Source organism: Anopheles ziemanni, chromosome 3 (assembly GCF_943734765.1).
Source record: "Anopheles ziemanni chromosome 3, idAnoZiCoDA_A2_x.2, whole genome shotgun sequence".
NCBI lineage: Eukaryota > Metazoa > Arthropoda > Insecta > Diptera > Culicidae > Anopheles > Anopheles ziemanni.
This window is the reverse complement of record NC_080706.1, coordinates 75,198,763-75,220,023: the sequence shown is the minus strand read 5'-3', so window position 1 is coordinate 75,220,023 and position 21,261 is coordinate 75,198,763. Positions and strand designations below refer to the sequence as shown.

The following is a 21,261-nucleotide window of genomic DNA, read 5'->3' as shown; positions in this document are numbered from 1 at the left end:
TTTTCATTGAAACTTCGCGTCAAATAACAAAAGTATTGTAAATCGTTGTTTGCGTTTCATCCAAATTGGGTCTATCCACATTGAAGATATGATAGAAAAATATGTTTTACACCACATTAGCTATTACCACACATAGGAATTTGAGAAGGGTTGTGAGGCTTAACGTTCATATACGAGTGTTTTTCTTTTCTGTTCGTTGACTTTTATCAATGAATTCGAACAAAATATAAAATTCTGCAAACGTTATCTTTTACAAATATAACGGTTTCGTTCCGCGTTTTTTATTTAAAAAAATAGCCAAGACGCATACTTTTGAACCGGTTTGAACCGGGATTCAAGGTCGTCGATCAAGGTTGCTAGTGCAAAAGTGTACGGCAGAAACCAAGCTTTAGACAACCACAATGGATTTTGCTTTATTTTGAAATTCGAAGCTTCAAAAAATCGTTGAAAATTTCCAAATTGAGTATCGTTGAATTAACTCTGTTATGTTGTAAATCGAAACTACAGTGGTATAAAATTAAAACACACCAAATATCAGCTTCTATGTTAGTGAACGAAAGCAAAGTACCGTTCTGCTTCGTTTGGAATAAATTTATTTGCACAACAACGACCGCACGAAGACACTTACAAATTAAAACGAACAACAGCGAATGATAGAATACATTCCGCACCTGCTACTCGCCCCAAATACTGTGTTTGCGGTACCTAACGGTATGGAGCGTTCGTCCGTTTCACTTGCTTCCGATCCGATTCACACGAGCCTTCCATATCTTACCCTTGGTTTCCTTTCGTTTAACCTCCTTTCTACTTAATTCCCTCCACGCTCCTGTTCCTCCTCGCCTTCTACTCTCCGGTCACGCTTTTATCACCTTGCGTATATCGCATAAAGCACACAGACAGACATTGAGGACATGACTAGATATACTTGTATATATATATATGTATTGGTAAACGAAACAGGAAAGATAACTGCCCGGAAGACCTTCCTTCGTTCCTGTCCCTCGTCCCCACTTAGAGCTACGTAAGTTAGTTAGTGGCCTTGTGGACCGGGGTCGGGCCTACCCTGGTACCGGTCCGAAATGCAAGTACCCTTTTAAATACTCTCTCGGGACGGTCTAGGTGGCGATACTGTTGTTGAGCAGCGGCGTTGTTACCGTTGGGCAGTTGTTTAGCGATAGGTAGGCGGGTTCGGCCGGTTGCTGCTGCCGCTGTTTCTGGTCCGTGGTTCCGAGGTGCTCGATGCACGGACACGAGGCAGTGATGTCTTCCGCACCGTCGGAGATGCTGTAATCCGAGCGACGGATGCTGCTGTCCGAGATGACTTCCATCAGCGCATCGTCGCTATATCTGCAAGCAAAAGACACAAACGGAAGCAAAGAGACTAGCGTTAACACGAGGGTCTATTCAGTTAACCCTTGCGAAGGGTTGGTACGGATCGATATCTAATCGTTTGCACTTGATTAGGTTTTAGAAAATGAACCTGATGCTTTTTGGATTTTGAACTGATTTCGAACGTGAATAGCACCAACGACAAGATGAGACAAGGCACAACATCAATAATAACTGCATTGCGTTCCAAAATGATAGCCTCACCTTGATTTTTTGTTCATCTTGTTCTTATGTAAATGATTGCAACATAAACAACAGAAACATATTTCTTAAAGGAAAGAAAATGTGTTTCAAATCTCTTTTTTCAGAAATAGAAACCAAAAATTTAAAAAATTAAGTGTCCGAAAATGATAGTCTCGTTTAAAAAATTACTTAAATTCAACAAAACTAGCTTGTTCCTAGTTACATCATAACTTGATAAATGTTATTTTTAGTTTTTCTTCCCTGAATTTGTCATTTAACATGAATATGCAAATTGAGATCTTAGACTGGATTGATCAACCTCTGATGATGATCAATCTTTACTTAAATCATCTCCCTTCTTCGCCTCACCTATGGTAACGATGCTGCTCCAGCATAGCGCCGCTGGCGAACCTCAGTCTTTTCGGTGACTCCAGACTAGATGAGCGTGGTAGCGACCCCCGAGGAACCGCCAGCGATCGGGTCTTGAGCGAACTGCGCACCCCGGGCAACAACGTAGCGCTCTTGAGCATACCGAGATACTTGTTGAGCGCCCGGGAGCCACGTCGCTCGGTGCGCTCCTTCGTCCGTCGGGCACGCGCTTCCGGATCTTCTCCGACCAGCCAGAACGTCCGCTGGTCCCCCTTGCCCTTCATCGGCACCAGGCCGCGATCCTGAAACTGATAGCCACCGAGCGAGTCCAGGATCTCTTTGGTCTGTAGGCTGCAGTGGATCTTGAGCGGCAGCCCGGTCGATTCCATGCGGGACGCCGTGTTGACCGTGTCACCGAACAGGCAGTACCGGGGCATCTTCAGCCCGACGACTCCGGCACAAACCGGCCCCGAGTGGATGCCGATGCGCAAGTAGAGGCGATCGTTCGGACGGTGCCGGATCTTGAACTCGGCCACCGCTTCCAGCAGCTGCAGCGACATGGACGCGATCTCGGCCGCATGTATCAACCCATTGCGGATCGGCAGCCCGGACACCACCATGTACGCATCACCGATCGTCTCCACCTTGTACACGTCGTAGTGTCCGATGATGGAGTCGAAGCAGGTGTACAGATCGTTCAGGAAGTCAACCACCTGCAGGGGCGTGCTCTCGGCCGACATGGACGTGAAACCGACGATGTCACTGAAGTAAATCGTCACGAGATCGTAGCTCTCCGCCTCCACCTTGTGGCCACGCTTCAACTGTTCCGCCACCGGACGTGGCAGCATCTCCAGCAGCAGTGCCTCGGTCTTTTTCTTCTCCTCCTGCAGCTGATCAGTCCGCTCGTCCACCAGCTGCTCGAGGTTGTTGGCGTACTTCTCCATCATGGCCATCATGTTATCGAAGATGTTCGGACGCATGCCCTTGCGCAGCACCCGTAACTTGTTGCGGATCGCCTTAAAGTCCGGCCGGTCCTCGGCCCGCTCCGCCCAGCACTCGCGCAAACACTCGCGCACACAGTCGAAAGACGTCTCGAGTGGTTGAATGGCCGGCCGGAACGGGGTATGCGGGTCGAACGGATTGAGCACCCGGTTTAGACACTCCATCGGCGTACACTCGATCTCACCGAACGGTCCACGACGTGTGAATATTTCGTACAGCACGATACCGAACGAGTACACGTCACCCTTTGGCGTGCCGGGAACGCTCGCCGTGGATCCGGCACGCAAAAGTTCTGGCGCGCGATAGAGCAACTCTAAAAATAAGCAGAGAGAAAAAAAAGTTGGTGAAATTCCTTTCCTAGTGCATAGTAGATTTGCAACATTGTAGTCTGTCTAACCTTAAGCAAAGGTCTTTTTAGATGGTCAAGCAGTGTACAAAACCGCATTGCTTTGACATGATTGAAACATTTTTTAATATGAAAACGTGGGAAAATGGAAGCAAAAATTCAATTTGATAAAACTTCACACGTGAAATGCAACAACTACTCCTATTAGTTAATGTTATGTTCTAAACCAAATATTGTTTCACAAGATTTGATACTTTATTTTCCGTTTTCATTACTAAGCCTTTGATAATAAACATTTGCATTTCGAAAGAAAAGAAGCAAAGTAATAAAATGTCCTCTTTTTATTTCAATATTCAATTCATCTTTCATCACTTCGATAATTAATTGTTTAATGCCATATGCTGAACCATGCTACAATAGTTTGTAGCACAAGACGGAATACATTGAGAACTGGAAAATTTTAAATATTTTTTTTTAGTACTAATAATTTATCAATGATTTACTAAAATCTGCCTTTTCGATTTAAAAGCAAAGAGACAAATATTTCTGTTTTCAATCCTTTTTTTTCACATAACTTTGTTAATTGTTTCATGGAAATCAATCGCAACAAAACATTTGAAAAAACCAACATTTCACGGAAGATTTAGGCAGGTGAGATGTAATCAACACGAAGTTAAATTAGGCGTCCAAATTTGTAAACAGAAGCGTATTCACCGTTGCTTTCTTGGATTAATAAACAACCTGTTTCCAGGAAGTAAACTTCACGCGAAAACCAAATCACGAGTGGAGGGAATCAAAATAAACGATTCTTTGAATGTATTCATTATAACCGACATGGTTTTAGCCTAGCCGATTCATGCTGGTTTATACTCACTTTGACAATTTTCCTCCAGCTTCTCTTTCTCGTCTGGCATGTCCTCGGCACCCTGCTTGAAGGCAAACAGGCCAAAATCGCTCAGTTTCACCACCCACCGCGAATCGATCAAACAGTTCGACGTGCGGAGTGAACCGTGGAAGCGAAGCGGCGAATCGTGCAGGTAAATCATACCTCTCAGGATATCCGCCACCATCGACGCCGTAAACATGTTGTCGAGCTTGACGTCCTCGTTTTCCAGCACGTCCTACGGTAGATTGTTACAACAAATTGTAATAGAACAATCCCATGAGATCTTATCACTTTGAGCATTACCTTCAGGCTGCCACGATTACAGTAGTCCGTGATGATACAGATGTTCGGTGGGTCCGTGCATGCCCCGATGAAAGCGTTCAGATTATCGTGCCGCATGTCACGCAGCAGCTTAAGTTCCTTCTTCATCTCGCGCGTAATGTCGATGCTCTTCTTCTTCACCTTCTTGATCGCGTACAGCTGACCTTTGTAGAGTCCGATCGGCGTAAAGATGGTGGAGTAGCGGAAGTCCAGGTCCGGGTTTGAGCTCAGACTGACCTGACTAGTCCGTATCAGCGGGTGTGTGGTCTGTGAAATGAATGTTTGTATCCGATTAGAGGATAATTGTTTTTAGTTAGGTGAAACACTGGCGTAAAAACACCATGCGTCTCCATTAAAGTTAAGAACGAAACACCATGCGTCTCCATCGAACTGAAAGAACAAAACACCAGGCGTCTCCATCTACCACGTGGCATAATAAATTGTAAATTATTTGCCGAAATAAGAGAGTAATTATGTTTCTAAATAATGTTCACACAATAAATTACTAAACATAATAATTATATACAAGCTGATTATGGGTCTTCGCGTGGATAATAACTCGTTTCCTTCGTTCTATTTTTGTTAACCATCGTTTCGCCGTGGTTTTTCTCATAACTTACAGTGATCAGCAAGATAAAGTGCTCACATCGAATTTCCTCAGTTTTGCTCAACATTTTTGTTCTAATCCAAGCAAATGCGTCGTGAAAATTTATTGTATTTTGTTTTATAAATCCGTTAAAAGAATACCTTATGAATTAGCGAAAAAGAAACAGTTCACCTTCGAGGAAAAAAACATATAAATATGTATTGAAAAACAGTGTCAAGATAAAGAAATAACAAGATATCCATGCATTTTCTTGAAAATGAACAAAACTATCTAGCAAAACTCCAAAATATTCGAGATGGACACTTGATCTTGCCGGTCACTGTATTGACAGCAACAAAAACACTAAGCAGCTACTGTTAACGAAGACTACGGTCAGCAAAGTTTGACACGCACTAGGCCAGAAGTTGTTCTTGTTTGTTTAAGTTATTTTGGCCACCCGATTTTCCTTCAAGGTGCACCCTTACTCGTTCCTACTCCTTATGTCAATCACAATTCGCATGTCAACAGCTGACCGAGGCGGCGGTTCATCGACCCTTCCGAGCGCCATCCAAAATTAGGTTCACCTCCCGCTGCGTGTCAACTGAGCTCCCGGGGAGTCACGCAAACCCTACCCTAACGTGTCACCAACACACTCATGGGAAACGAATCCTCAACCGAAATGGGTCACAACTTTGAATTAGTTGCAGAGAATCACCGGCCCCGTCGATTAGGCATATTTAAGGGGCATATGGCATCACTTACGGGTAACACGATTCTGTCACACGTCGAACCTTTGTCACCGGCCCAAAATGTTCATAAATCAATGCCTAATCGTGCGTGAGATGCAAGAAAAAAGGAAAGTTTTTCCTACCGAAAAAAAAACCGCACACACTCGAAATCAGAAAAGTTATCCTTACCCGTGTCATTTTCTGCCCGGCGGCTTCCTTCTCATTTTCGTGCATCTGAATCTCGCGAAAGTCCACCTTCCACAGCAGGCTGTCGAGCTCCTGCTCGTAGCGCCAGTTCCGGTAGAGGACGAGAGAAACCACCCCCAGCAGCAACAGGGCACCACCCGCAATGCCACCCGTTATTTCACCGGTATAACCTAAGGAGCAAAGCAACGAATGACGGAACGGAAATGCAAAGAATTTCGAGAGTTACAGACACCTCCGGAGAATTTCTTTATGGTTATTTTTTTAAATTTTACTTACTAATACATTTTTCGCCACGAAACCCACACCGAGGTTCGGCCACCGGAGGGCCCGCGCCGACCCAATCGATCGTATCAAACAGCCGTATCTCCTGCACGGAAATTAAACGTACCCGATCCAAGGGTTTTCCAGAAACGACAGAGAAGATGGAGAAATAAAAATTAAAGAATGTTTCACAATAAATAGAAAAAAACACAACATTTGTGCAGTAAGGTTTTTGGCAAAACCTTCCGCAGGAGAAAGAAGGTAAACGGACAAAAAATGTCATCAAATGAAGGCAAACAAATTGGAAAAGGTAGAAAAGGGAAAGCCGCCATAGATTTTGCTTTTATTGGGATACATTTGGGGACAACGGGACACGACAATTAATCAATCGGTGGGATACAACAACACTGGACTTTTTTCTGCGACCGTAATCAAACGAACAGTAAAAGGTGCGACGATTTAGGGTGGGGACGATGAAAATTAGCTTATCCAATTGTATGGGTCAAGGAGGGCAGCGTGATTGGAAACTTTCGTTTTCAACCAGGGTATTACCGGAAAATAAATTGAGGACTTTGGGACAAAACGAAAGGGGTCATTCAATTTAAACTGCATGGTAAAGTTTGTGAAAAGCTTAAAGGAACCCAAAAAATTTAATTTTCATGAAGAAGTGCCAAAAAAACAAGATATCTTTTTTTTTTTATGTGGCACGACATCCCCTAGTGGTACAAGGCCTCTCTCCGAATAGAGTTTGTGTGACCGAAAGACGGTATATTATAGATCGGTGGTCAGCCGTTCGTAATAAAAACAAGATATCAGATAATGTAAAATCAAGTAAAAGCTAGCATTCAAATGTGATAAAATATCAAAAATAGAATGGGCAAATATACAACGAACGAATTAAAAAGTAAGAGAATGTCATTAAAACTTAACTTTATCGAAAATATATGTGAAAATATATAGAATGAATAATCCACAGTTGATTGATTGGTTGATAGACGAAAACTAATTTTATCTATTTCTACTTATGAAATTTAGCACGCCACATACATCATCACTAGAACACCATAACATATTTATAACACATAATTTAATTTTCTTGCTCACAGGTATTTTCGGTATCGTCAACAGGCAGTAGACATAATTAAGTGTTCGTTACAAACGTGCGAAACAAACATGAAAGAGAGGAAGAAATGATAAACAACCAAACATCGATCAACACGTTCGATCGCATTCCATTTTCCCAAAACCACAAATGAGACGGTGGTGCAATAAAAAAAGAACATTCGTCGAGGCTTCCGAGAAACACATACTAAACTCTAATATTTGCTAGAACGGTTTCTTCCGACGCGATGATGATCGATCGGAACGAAAAAAAAACAAAAACAGAGTATGAAACTATAAACATCGAGGAAAATATTTGGAAGAAAACATCGAACACAGAATACGACTGAGAAAACCACCACACACGCGTAAACACACGCACACACTCACCTGAATCTTAAACTAGAAGATGCGACAAGGTGGACACGGAAATTACAAAGCGCACGGTTTTGTACAGAGGAAGAAGAAAAGAAAAAGAATCCGCAAGAAGAGAAATGGCTTTTATGTACAGAACGGTAACAGGGACGCGTTTAAAACCGGACGTTTTACGATAAATTTGTATGAAACGTGGGAAAATCAAATCCTAAATAATTTTCTATTTCAATTTTACTAAACCAGCTTTACCGAATACCAATTGTCACAAAATTTAAATTTTATGTTGTACTAAAACTATACTAAACATGTTTCTTGCCGTTTGTTTTTAGGTAACAATATTTTCACAACATCAAAATATGACTAAATAAAATAAAATTACATTATACAAAAGGTAATAGTTAATAGTCGTTGGATAAATTTCATCATTCACACACTTGGTTTTACAATATTAATTTTCAAACTTCAACTGAAAAACAAAAGACAGTTGATGTATACATATCTTATCAGCTACTTGAAAGTTATTTAAAATGTCCTACAAAACCCACATTCAATTCTATTCCGCTTCAAGATATACTTTCATTTCCTGTTGCAAATCGTGGTCGGTAAATCTGTTATATAGGGATACTAGGGAAAAACTTACCGGAATGCGGTCCACTGTCGGCGAGCTGAAGCGCCCGATCGGAAGCAACCCGTACCGGTTGGATGCGTTTGTGCTGGGAACCGGTTTCCGCGCGAGGATGGTGTAGTTTCCGGTCGCGTCGCCGTTCTCATCGATGTGCACCAAATACCTTCACATCCGAAGGACCAAGAAAATACCGGGAACGCAAAGATAGAGAAGGATGGATACTCAACCATATTTACACCGCCCGAGGGAAAAACGGCATCTGCTGCGTGGGAAAATGATCTGCCCCCCCTTCGCGACTTACCCCATGGCACTCGTGTAAGCCTGGCCCTTGATCGCGTCGATTATGGCGGTTCCATTCTTCGGACTGCCGCCCGCCAGCACCACTTGCAGCAACGCATTTGCATACAGATGGACCGCATCGTACAGATAAGCTGCTTCTGCCCGGATCTGGAAGAGGGGTGAAGAGAAACGGACCAAGTAAAAAGGGAATGGAAAATTAAGTACTCCATCGAGGTTCAAGTGCAGCATGGTTTAACCGATGAGGTGGATAAGTGGTTTTCCAAAGAAAAAAGAGGAGGTGTAAACGATGAAAACAATTTGTGGCGTGATTTACTCCAACAGTCATTAATCATTGTTCTATCGAGAGAAGGCAACATATTCGTAGTTGTACGCAGACGAATTTTTATGAAAACACACTATGTTTTAGTTATTTGATCGAGGTTAAACAATTAAAAAAAAAAATCATATCAAGTTATACAATTTTTGTTGTGCATAAAATCATCTCAGAAACACTAAAATATTCATACAACAAAAAACTATTCTTGTCATCATCGGAAAAGGAAAACTATTTCTAGCATCTCCTTATTGTCTCGATAAATGCTGTGACTGAATGATTCACTATTGTGGTGAATAATTATGAAATAATAGGAATGCGTCTAGACTGCTCGAAGGGGGAGGTGATTTATTGCATCAACCCAACCATCCGCATACTAATGGTTTACTAATAGATAACACTCGAATCATTCAGCTAAGCTTCTGCTTTTTCAACAGCTGTCCGTGATGCTGATTGCCACTGATTGCAGATTGAAAGCAGTGCATTTAAATCCAAAAGCAATCCATAGATTTTCCAAGAAATTATTTGGATTGATTCTTAAGTTCTCTTGTCACGGTTTAGGATTGTTGAAGCTTTCTTATAGCGAATGGGAAAGGACAAGGTCAACACAGCTGACATTAAATACATCGCCACCGTTTCCACAAGCGCCAGCTGCAAACTGAGAATTGAGAAATGACCAAAGAAGGAACCTACATCGATTGTCGAAAGCAGCGATATTAAATCCATCCCGAGAGAAATGGAGAAATGTTGAAAGGAGAACTATTGCACTCAAGAATGCGCCACAAACCATTAGCAAACCACTCTGACGTAAATGCTTTCTTTTCCTTCAGAGACTAGATGGCTCTTCTTTTATTTAGGCAGGAAGATTCCACTTTTCTTCATGTATTTAAAGAATTTTTTATTAGGTTTTTACTTTTAATTTGATTAAGTTCAAAGGCTATTCAATGCGATAAACAAAGCAATCATATCCTTCGTGAAATAAATGTTAAATTACATGATCCTTTTTTCGTAATACCAAGAATTGAATGTTAAATTTGAAGCATCGTTTGGAGCAAAATTGAAACTCAGTGTTGAAAAGTGGGTAGTGCATCATCATTCAAACTGAAGAAATGCAACAACGGAGAGTAAACACTTCGCCTACATAGAAAGTTTCTTGAAAGAATTGAATCGAAAAAGTTACCACCAACATTTTCCGGACCGTTTCAATAGCTTGAAAAACAAATGAAACTGATAAAACTCTGTTGGCTTAATGCGGAAGCCATTGAAAAACAACGTCTCGCTATCATTCAATCAGCTAAAAGTTTCCCGCAAACTCTTGCCCGAGAACCACAGCGACACAGATTCCCTTCCGTCCGGATATCCTCACGAGACATCTACGGACGTTTTTGACTTCGGATCGGATATTGAAAAAGGACACTGCAGCATTTTGGTTTGCCGTTTGCTGCAACTGCATCCCTTATCATCTTGGTGTGGTACAGCGAATGCCTCGCAAATACCGGGGAAGATTACCATGAATGGTAATCTGATAGCAATCATCGTCGAACTAACCGATTACCGTCGTCCTTACTGTCGGCTATATCGTCACCAGCAACGGGTCCGGAACGATAATCAATTTAGCAACGTGTTCGGACGGAGTGCCCGGAAGGGATGGTAATTCAATTTCCGCATGAACAACGGTTCGATCGACGCCGAGTAGTTTGAGTGCGCCAGCATTTTCCGGAAGCAAAACTGACAGCGGGTTGAATGTGTAATTAGAGGAACCAATATAATTATGTTAAATTGTGCTTATAAATATGCCCGAGAACATTAAGTTGAAATTTGATTCAATTAAAACGCTTGTTCAGCACTTGTAAACGAAAAAGGTCATAGTAACATGAATTATTTTATTAGTGCAACTTTCATTTCACTTGGTTAATAATTGCGTAGCTCTAATTTTTTTAGTTTTAACAGCTCCACGTAATTCTCATAAAAAGATAAAGTTTCTAACCTTTGATCGTATTCTTGATAAGGTTTCCAAATATACCTGAATATTACGTGTCTATTTGTTAGTGTTTTATTGTTAAATAGTAAAAACTATAATAATAGTAAAGCTAAATAGTAAAGACTATAAGTACTTTTGCTTTTTTTCAAGAAATTTAACAAGATGACTGAGGGTTACCAATTGATATTGTAACTTTGATCATATTAAATATTATGTACAAATCGATGTTAATACAATTTCATACGTCATGAGACAGACGGTATAAGTAAAGAAAATATTTTTCCCTTTTACCGTGTTTCACTTCAACAGCGGCAAACGATTATTTGATATCTTTTTCTTGACGATTTGTACATGCACACATATAACAACGCAAACATCTACGGCCAATTAATAATCCACCGATGTAAACGTGCATCTTTTGGTATAAATATTTACCTGCTTAACGCCTCCGAAGAAATTCAGTGCATTCCGGTGGTTGAACGGTGGGAGCTCCAAATATTTGTTAACCTGTTGTAACGAGGGAAAGAAACATGAGAAAAACGCCAAAACAACCATGAAACGTCGGGGATGCAGTTTCGCACCGATGCATCGCCCGATTCTCGGTGTGCCATTTCTCGTTACGATTGGATTATCGTATGATTTGTTGTGATAATAAATGTACCGTTCAAGATCCCGCTTTCGATCGAGAAAAGGAAGCGTGAAAATGGAAGCACCTTTAACGTAACGCACATTGCCCCCCGAGGCGGGGTTGTTTGCTTAACTTGGTGCAATTTTGTGCTCCGACGAAGAACATCCTCCCAAATGCAGCTTCGAAATGACACGGTGCTGCGTTTTTGCCGGTTTTGCTGTTTATTTTCGCGAGCGCGCGTGAGAAAGATTTATTAGTTTTAATACCGGCCTAACTCTTTCAGCGAGCAAACAGTATTTTTGGGGTCCGTAAACATTTTCGCTTCTTTGGATGAAACGTACGAGAGAAGAGGAGAGCATTTTATTCTATTAACCAGTGGAGATTCTATCGAACTCGCCAGTAAGGCATCCTGCCATCTCGACAATTTCGGGTGTGTCGACTTGGAAAGCTATAATTTATGCACCAGGAGGCCAAAAGGGAGTTCGCTTCGTCTTTTGCTTGTGTTTTATTCATTCAACAGCGGCATTTAAATGCGGCACATAAAACAGATTTTATTGCTGTCCAAGCTTATGGTTTTCCTTTTCACCACATTTTATTACGTCCGTTTAATGCGTTAACGCTGGTCGCCCGCATGCTGCTTTTATTTCGCTACGCACCGTGAATGCCGCACTTCATTAAGAAGAACTGCATTTAATTATAAATTTAATAAAGAACATGTGAAAATAGCAACAACGTTGGGCATGACATTTGTTTTTTTAATTACTGACGGTTCTTTCCAAGCATTGCAATTCAATTCCTAAAAAATGCGAAGTGATTGAAAATTAATAAAGTTTAAATAATGAGACAAATTTTGTGTTGACATAGTAATAAAAAACAGTCATAATTGTTTGAAAATCTGAAAAATCACATTGAACCATGAATTGAATATTTTCAATTAAAAGTAAAAAAAGGCACATTTCAAATAAAAGTAATCATACTTGATCCTCTGCTACAATAGGATATTTATACTGATTATCTGAATCTCAATCCATACAATTTGGTTGCGCGTTTTTTTCCAAGAATAAATGGGATATAAATCCAATTACGTGGATTTTTAAAAATCCCTGAAATTGAATAATCTATCTGCCAACTGCTAACTGTTTTTACTGATCATCCCGTTCCACTTCCTGTAGTGGATTCACAGCCCACAACCACGCGACGTTCCGAAGTGATGCGCGATAAGCGAAGGGCGATACTCACTTTGACCGCAAACTCGTCGAAGCAGACGGGCGCGGAAGGTACGACCGCCAGATAGTGGCGGAAGGCATCGACCACGTCCGGGTCCGGCGTCGTCTGCAGCAGCCCGTGCATGTACTTGGTCGGCAGGGCGGCATCGTACTGCTCGATGTCGATGCCGACCACGAAGTAGTCGCCCTGCGCCAGCAGTCCGCGCCTCCGCAGGCTCACCAGTAGTCCGATGTGCTCGTAGTGGTAGCCCAGCACCAGATAGACTGGACGGACCGGAGAGAGGGGGCGAACGAAAAGAAGGTGGAGGAAAATCGAACGAACAGCACGTCAATAAATTGATTAATGTTCTACTAAAGTGTTGCTTCGCTTGGTGCTGGAGCCGGTAAGGGGGAGGAGGGAGGTTGTGAAAAAGTCGAACGACGACGGAAGGGGGAAGACGGAAGATGAAAGATGAATAAATAAATAGCAAGTGATGAAAAAAAGAAAGGAAACCCTGACGGAAGGGACGCAAAAAATCGGAAGGATGTATCGAGCCGGAAAAGCTTCCGTCCAGTTCTCCTGTACTTTCCTCTACAAGGCAAACCGAAACGGCACAAGCTATCGGAAACGACTCGTTTTGTTTAAGCAAGACGAGAGGAAGGGGTGTGGTGGGGGAAGTTTTCGTCCCACGGGTCAGTGGGGCAAATTGAAAATAATTTATCAAAAACCGCGACAGCTTGGCAAACGGGTGCTATTAATTGAAATTTAAGTGATCTGCTATCGACACTTCGGAGTTTGGCACGGATTTTATGTTTTCCACGGAAAAAACGCACCCTGACAAACTGTCGTTATTATTATCGGAAACTTCCAATTCTCGGAAAAGAACAATTACTACTAGAAAAATTACTTCAACAAATCAAATGGAAACTTCATTAGACAATTGTTGGTCTAAAAAATAATTCAAAATAATAAATCAAAAATCTTATAATTCGTTAATGAAGTTCAAAAGTACCCTATCGAAGCTTATCGGTTCGCAATGATGTATAACAATGCCCTGATGTGTTTATCGGGTTTGTGCCCTTGTTAGGTTTGATAATTATTATTTGGAGTTTAACTTGTTTAATCTACTAAACAAAACTGTATGTTGATCTTTCCAACAGATTTACCGACTGAGTATACATAACCCTTTTTCCGGCGCGATCGCAAAAAACTGAATATTGTGCTGTAAAGATGAGAAATAATTTGTTCAAATTTTCAAAATTTCAAAATTTCAAAAACAACTAAACAGTTCAATAATTCAAAATAGGAAACAGATCTCAAAAGACCCGTGTAAATTAGGCCACTCTTTGAAACTGGGTAATTCTTCACATCTATCAACGATTGCTGGTAAAATTTGTTGAGCAACCATCTCATTCAAGAACATCCAATAAATTTCTCTGACCATAAATTATATACTCACGCTAAATAGAATAGACACAATTATGATACGCAGAATTAAATCGCAGAACAAAATACATACACATCATGTTAAAAAGATGAATTTGTAAATAAAATGTGTAGTAATTACAACGAACTCATTGAAAATATAGATATCAAATTAATATTTGAATAATATTCGGTATTCTAATAAAATATGAACATATTTAACGAATATGATGAAATTGGTAACAAAATGTGTAGTAATTACAACGAGATTGTTAAAAACATGTATATCAAATGTATATTTTTGGAATTCTCTGATTCAAATGCTATAAGTAAAATAACTAAATATCTAAGTAGAGTTTGAAATTTTGAACTTGCCAGTTTTCAAGACCTTATTAGGATATCAACACCATCCGAGGAAAGAACCCGATGAAAAGATGAACGATAAATGGGATGCACCATGGAAGCACAAACCTATTGCATACTCACTTCGCGTGTCGGCGCACGTTTCCGCCACCAGCCGCTCGAACGGATTGCTCGAGTAGCCGTGGTGGTAGATGTCGGTCCAGGTGGCGACCGACCGGATCCGGATGCCGGCCGACCGGAGCGTCGTCTTGAGCGTGTCCGCCACCGCGTCGAACTCACCGTTGTCTGAAGCACGATACAAAAAACTAACCTTAAAGAAGCCGAGGAAAACTATTTTTCCATTTTTTCGATCGGATTTTCGGGCGGACACATTGAGCGGTGGGTCAGTGGGTGGGTGGTGGGTGTTTGTGTTTGTGATTGTGCCAATGAGTGTGTGTGTGTGTAGGTGTGTGTTTTCGTGTGTGCTCGTGAGAGAAAAAAAAAGCGAAATGAAGAAACTAAAAGAAAAAGGGGTAAACACACACACGCACGAGCTCCGTGCCAACCTACCTGCGTCCAGTTGTAGGCGAGCAGCAGCGAGACGACGGACTTGGAGATCTGCAGATCGGGCGGGCGCGTCCGGGCGAACGTGGGAAAGTGCCGCTTGTTCGACGTCTCGTTGTGTGTGCAGAACTGGGAGGAAAAGAAGGGGAGGGGGGGCCGAAAACCCGCAGCGTTTATTAAAATAGTTTCCTTCAGCATCCTCTCAGCTGGCGTGACGGGGAAAACTCCGAAACACCAGCTCCAGGCATGCCACTCACGTAGGATATCATCGGCAAGTTGAACGCGGCCGCCATGCGACCCTCGTGGACGCACGTCTCCTGCGGCCCGAGGTAGCCGATCACCTCCCGCGTCCACAGGTCGGCCGTCTTCCGGATGCTGGTCACCTCCTCGCCGTACGTCTCCGCCACCTCGAAGCGCAGCTCGTGCCCGTGCGGGGCGAAGTACCGTTCGTTCACCTCGTTCATCGCTAGCGTTATGGCACCGGAAATTTGTAATCCTGGGGGGACATGGGAAGAGAGGGAAGGATACGCCGGTTACTTTAGCTGCTGACCGCTTGGGTCACTCTCCGGAGTGACATCTGTGAGTGTTTCGCACAGCTTGAGGCAACTCTCCGGAAAGAGGACTTTAGTGCATATTTAATTGGTCGAACTGAAGAAATTAGTGCTTGCTAGGAAACAACCGTAGGAGTGGGTAAAAAATACCAAGAGGTTAATTTACAATGCTGTTCATACAACTAGCTAATGGATTTCATTTATTTATTTATTTTTTATTATTTTTTCAGAAGGAACGGCCTAGCCGTATTGCTTATAGTCATGTTTTAATTTAAGGTGGTTTAGCCTATGGAGTGTTTCATATTTCAAACGAAAATGTAGAATATTTTCGTAATTACACTTTTTTCCATTTAATTAATAAAAAATACTTTTGTTAAAATTGTGCACTTGAAGATATAATTACTAGCCTTTTTAAATATTACAAAAATGATTAATTAAAGTAATTAAAAATAACGCAAACCATCTTTCCATTTTCTTCTGGAATTGGAAACGAAACTGTGAAAAATATTTGTAATTACACTATTTTCCATTTATGAAATAAAAAATACCTTTATTAAAATTGTGCACTTTAAGAAATAATTACTAGTCTTTTTAAATGGCACAATATAATTGATTAAAGTAATTAAAAATAACTCAAACCAACTCTACATTTTCTCCTTTCCTGGACAAATTTTACAAAAATTCCAACCAGCATATGACTCGCAAACGTAAAGCTCGCAAAAAAAGCAAACAGATTTAGGGTTTTTCTTGCATCAACACCCGGGAGACTCTTTTGCCAACGACACCAGAACCAACGTGGGAAAACGATAATGTTCGCCAGCCGCATCTGTTTCCGTCCGTTTCCCTTCGGGGAGGCACACAAACAACATACATTACTGGCCGGAAGTTACTTTTCCCTCCCCTTTGTTTTTTCCACCCCTCTTGACGATCTCAACCTTACGGTTGCCCTCCATTGCTTCATTATCGCAAAATGGCCGTGATAAGAGTGCGTCCGGTTGGGGTTTTCCATTCCCATTTTGCTCCAGCAAAGACAAAGAAAAACTATCCGAACGTCGACTCGGTTTTTTTTTTCATTCCAAACACTTTACGCCACATTTAAATCGGAGGCTTATTTTTCCCTTGAAACAATAGACAATTTTTCACCAGCATGGTGTGACGCATTTAGCATAAAATTGCAATTAATTAAAGAGGTCGGTGCAGTGGTGCAGTTTGGCCAACAAAGAGCTGAATGCACCCAACCCGGCGTGAACACCTACGTGACCTGGTGCGACGCTAATTAATGTGTTTAAAAAAATGATAAATTTGATAGTCAAGCACCAACCTTTAAAATAATTTATAAATGGTTTCATTTTAATTAAAATAAAAAGGGTAATCGTAAATCTATGTTTAATTATAAATTCAAATTAAACTTAAATCATGTCCTGTGGCACTTCCATCCTCTAGCGTAGTAATTTATGCGGACCATCTTCACACATTTATTTCACGTGAGTACGCTCGTCTAGCTCACGTGAGAGGTTAATTTGTTTGTTTTTTGTAATTCATTGCTTGTTTACAAATTATCTTCCGTAGACGATCGTCCACCGAGACACGCGGGCTGCGTTGGCTGATATAGTCAATGAAACGGAGCGTATCATTGCATATTCACCCGCACAATCAGATGCCATTAATATTTATGTCTCCCAGGACGCCCGGGTGTGGAGTAAATTCAAGGACGACAAATTACCCTCCCCATCGTTGACAACGTTACGCCTTTCGTTTGTCGACTCGGTTAATAGGAACGTTTTTTTTTTTCGACAACCTTCCTAGAAGAAGCATCCAGGCGGCGCTGGGAAAGTCTATCCTCGCCGAGGATCAGGTACGTACGCCGGAGTGTATGTACACTGCACGTTGTTTTCGTGGGTAATAAAGTGCCACCAGAAGCTGCACCGTGAGCGATGGCGCTGGCTTTCCATCTCGCGAGCAAGATAAATGGCAGCTCTTTGCGAAGATGAAACATTTTCGCGTCTCGTTCGCTCGCGGTACGCTTGGTTTCTTGTGATACTTTTTTGGTTGAAACAAGATGTCGGTTGGAAGAAGGGTTCAACTTTTAACGGACTGCATGTCAATGACTGGCAGTTGATTATTGTAGCGGAAATGAGTATCTGTAGCAATGTTAGTAATGCTATAGCCTTTTTAAGGAAAACTTTCTACGCAAATCTACGTATCGTTGCGAGAAAAAATGTGTAAAATATGTTGTTATAAAGCAACATAACATTAAGCTTATTTAACACGTTGACTGCCTATGACTGTGATCAAAAACAGGGTGACAGTAGTAATTTGTTCTACAAAATTTTTGACGATTAAATAAATGAAAATGCAACATAAAAACTATAGTCATATTAAAAACAAGTTCTTCAGGAAGCTAATTCTTTGCCTGGCCTTCGAAAACCATCGGTTTAAAAAGGGGTATAAACAAATTTTATTCAAAAAGATTGTACTAAAAAAGTGTTTTAAAAACGTTTGTCAGTCAACGTGTAACTAGATGTTTACTTAAAACGCTTGTTTGAATATGTTACTCATAGTTAAATTTTTCGTAGGTAAAAGAAGAAAATTTGCATTAAATTTACCAGCAAAACATGCGTTACAACTTTCATTACTTAACAAGAATTTCAACAACATATAACTCTCCTTTACTTCAGCTGACACCATCTTCTTTTGTACTCTTCCAATCTCAACATCATTCACCGTCTATCGAGGAAACACAAGGCGTACTTGCGGAAGTAAGCTATGAATAGCTTGTTCTTTTAAAACACTCTACGAAACTAGCAACCTCGCTGCGAGGAAGAAGCAACAGTGACGAACGGTTTACCAGAGCATTAAACAGCGCCATCAGCATCGCCGCTTGATGGCCAGAAATGGGCTAACATAGCTTCGGGAGTGCGGCACAAGTGCGCTTTAAGACGGATTAGCCAGCGACATGCTGTCATGCCGGGTTTTTGCGCCAAGCGGTTTTATGGTTAGCTTTGCAGAAAATGCTACCTAATTATTTCCTTCGCTTTTCTGCTACCCGGCGGCCGGTGGAGTTCTGTGCTCGCGAAAAACTGGCACCGATGCGTTGCACGAGCAGCGAGTTTACTATAAGCTTCAACGTCGGTGACAGTGAAATGAACAGCCCTTAACAATTCGGTATTAAAAGAGACACTCTTTTGCAGGGTATGTAAGTTTATTCAAACCAGAGATTCTTAAACGGTCATCGTGTCTAACTGCTAGTATCAGTCAACAATTTATTTTACTAAACTTCAACAATATAAATGTAATGCAAATTATAATCAAAAGAAGCTCGATAATATTGGGAAATTGTTATATAAAGAAATATTTGGAAAACATGACGAGAATAACTAACATAATGACTATTTAAAAAGAGAAACTAAAAAAAATGTTTTATAAAGAAATATTTGGAAAACATTACTAGAATAACTAACATAATGATTGTATAAAATTATTATGATTGTTTATCCCATCAGTTTTACTATTTAACAACATTCAAACATACGGTCACAAAATCAATAACTGGACGGATAAGTCAACTTAATTTAAGCTTTGTGACCCAGAACAAAAACTTAAACAATACATAAACGTATATGTTATCCAATGAGTACAAAATTGCAAAAACAAAAACTATATTTCGACAAAATTGCTCGGGGTTAAATTTTTTCAAGGTCACAAAAACGATCGGTCGACCCACAAATTTGATAACAGACAAGGCTTGATAAAAAATATCAGTTTATTGATGTTCTTTTACTCAAAGAATCAAATCAGGCATTTTTTCCAGTGATGTAGTCTAAAAATAAATTGTAACAGGGGCCTGAAAAAATCATGATAAATTAATAATCATTCGGATGAGATAAAAAATATCACATGCCATTCAAATAAAAATCATAAAAATTTGAACAGATATTTTTGGAAAGAATTTTTATCAAAATACGTAGACAGTTTACCTAAGCTACTTTTATCCTCTTGGTTGTATTATTATTTTATGGTTAAGTGAGCTTGCTATTTTTGAATGTTTTTTGAATACTTTGTTTATGGTAAAACCACAACACGAACACATACAACGATAATAATTAAACACTTTGAACTTTAATGATTTAGCTTGGCAGTGTTTCATAAGAAACTCTGCAGAGAAAACGAATCCTCAAAATTTAAAGTTCAAGCAAAATGTGTCTTTTCCTGAGAAGTCCTAAGAATGCAGACAAAGTGTATCCTTTTTCACTTACCCGGTCGTGCGTAGACCCGATCGCCCGGACGCCGTTGTGATCCGGTCAGATAGCCAACGGTAAAGACATCCCCAACACTTCTCACGACGAAGCTGCACAGCACGATAAGGCTCACGGTGAGCACGAGCGAACTGCACCGGCTCACGAACGGCCGACTTCGAACACGACGCTGTTGCTGATGCTTCCTGGCCACCCTCACCTTCGCACCACCCTCACCGAACTCCAACAACCCACGGACGACGCTGTACGTTGATTTGAACACTTTAGTACGCTCGGCAGGATCGCGTTCGCCGGACTTCATAACGCAACGTTTTTTGATGGCAACCCGGCACGCCGAACCTCAGAACCGGGCCTCGCCCCTTCCCGTCCCTCCCGGCACCCGGGACGCACTTTGTGGCACAAACTTCGTCCAACAGGAACCAACAGCAGCAGCGGCCAGCGGCACCGACCATCTTACTGCCGGCGGTGGTGGACATTTTCCCGGGGCATCACACTCGCGCACGGCACCACCGGAAGCTCGGCGCATGAAGCTGGACGATTTTCCGAAGCCCACGACATGGGCTTCTAGCTTGGTTTCCCCTTGTTCTCCTTCACAACCACTCGATCGAGTTGCAGCTCACTATACGAGTGGCAAAAATAACACTTTGCAGCCTTCGTAGGTGTCCTGTTGCCCGATTTCTGTAAATGAAAAAGAAAAATATGCTATACATAAATTGCTTCGAAAAAAGATACACCAGGGGTCGGCAAAGTCCGGCTGGAGTGATTTTGTCTGGCCCGTAAGAAAATTATAGTACTACGTACGAAATAACAATCTCAATTATTTTCGGACGATGGCAACCTCGTTTTTTCCCAAGAATAGGATTGAAATTCTTGTACGAGGTGTTCGATACCAGGTGACTTTTACATTTTTTTATTATTTTTATCATTATTATTTATTTTGATATTTTTGTTAGAATTCTTTCTATCGTATTTCAATTATTGATTGTTTGCAAAATTTCCTAGTTTTGCGTAAAAAGTCCAACGTTAACACCTAGTTTACTTTACATCCAAAATAGCTAGAAAATAATGTTTAACTCCATTACGAAATAAAACCTGGCTGTCAACATTTAAAACTTCTCGAAGTTGAGATATTTTAGTTATTGGCCAGTAAAACCAAAATGTTGCAATTTATTTTAAAGTTAAAAAGTTAATCTATACAATTTCAAATATTTTATCTTTCTATGTAAGTTTTATGTAACTTAACTATTTAGAAAGTTGTTACTCCATTCGAAAGGATTTAATATTACTTTGAAAACGTTACATTATTGTTTAAGGTA

The 21,261-nt window shown here is 40.9% G+C and overlaps 1 protein-coding gene across 1 annotated transcript; it reads right to left on the bottom strand.

The window, feature by feature from the left end:
• Positions 1-1,115: 1,115 nt before the first annotated feature.
• Positions 1,116-20,246, bottom strand: LOC131285468 (speract receptor). The gene is made up of 15 exons (XM_058314326.1): positions 19,946-20,246; positions 15,396-15,634; positions 15,145-15,267; positions 14,719-14,905; positions 12,841-13,091; positions 11,409-11,480; positions 8,681-8,826; positions 8,395-8,542; positions 7,770-7,781; positions 6,294-6,384; positions 6,000-6,187; positions 4,479-4,763; positions 4,164-4,410; positions 1,942-3,256; positions 1,116-1,347 (listed from the first exon to the last, which is right to left on the bottom strand). The coding sequence occupies exons 1-15, from the start codon at positions 20,244-20,246 to the stop codon at positions 1,116-1,118; spliced, it is 3,837 nt and encodes a 1,278-aa protein (XP_058170309.1).
• Positions 20,247-21,261: the final 1,015 nt, after the last annotated feature.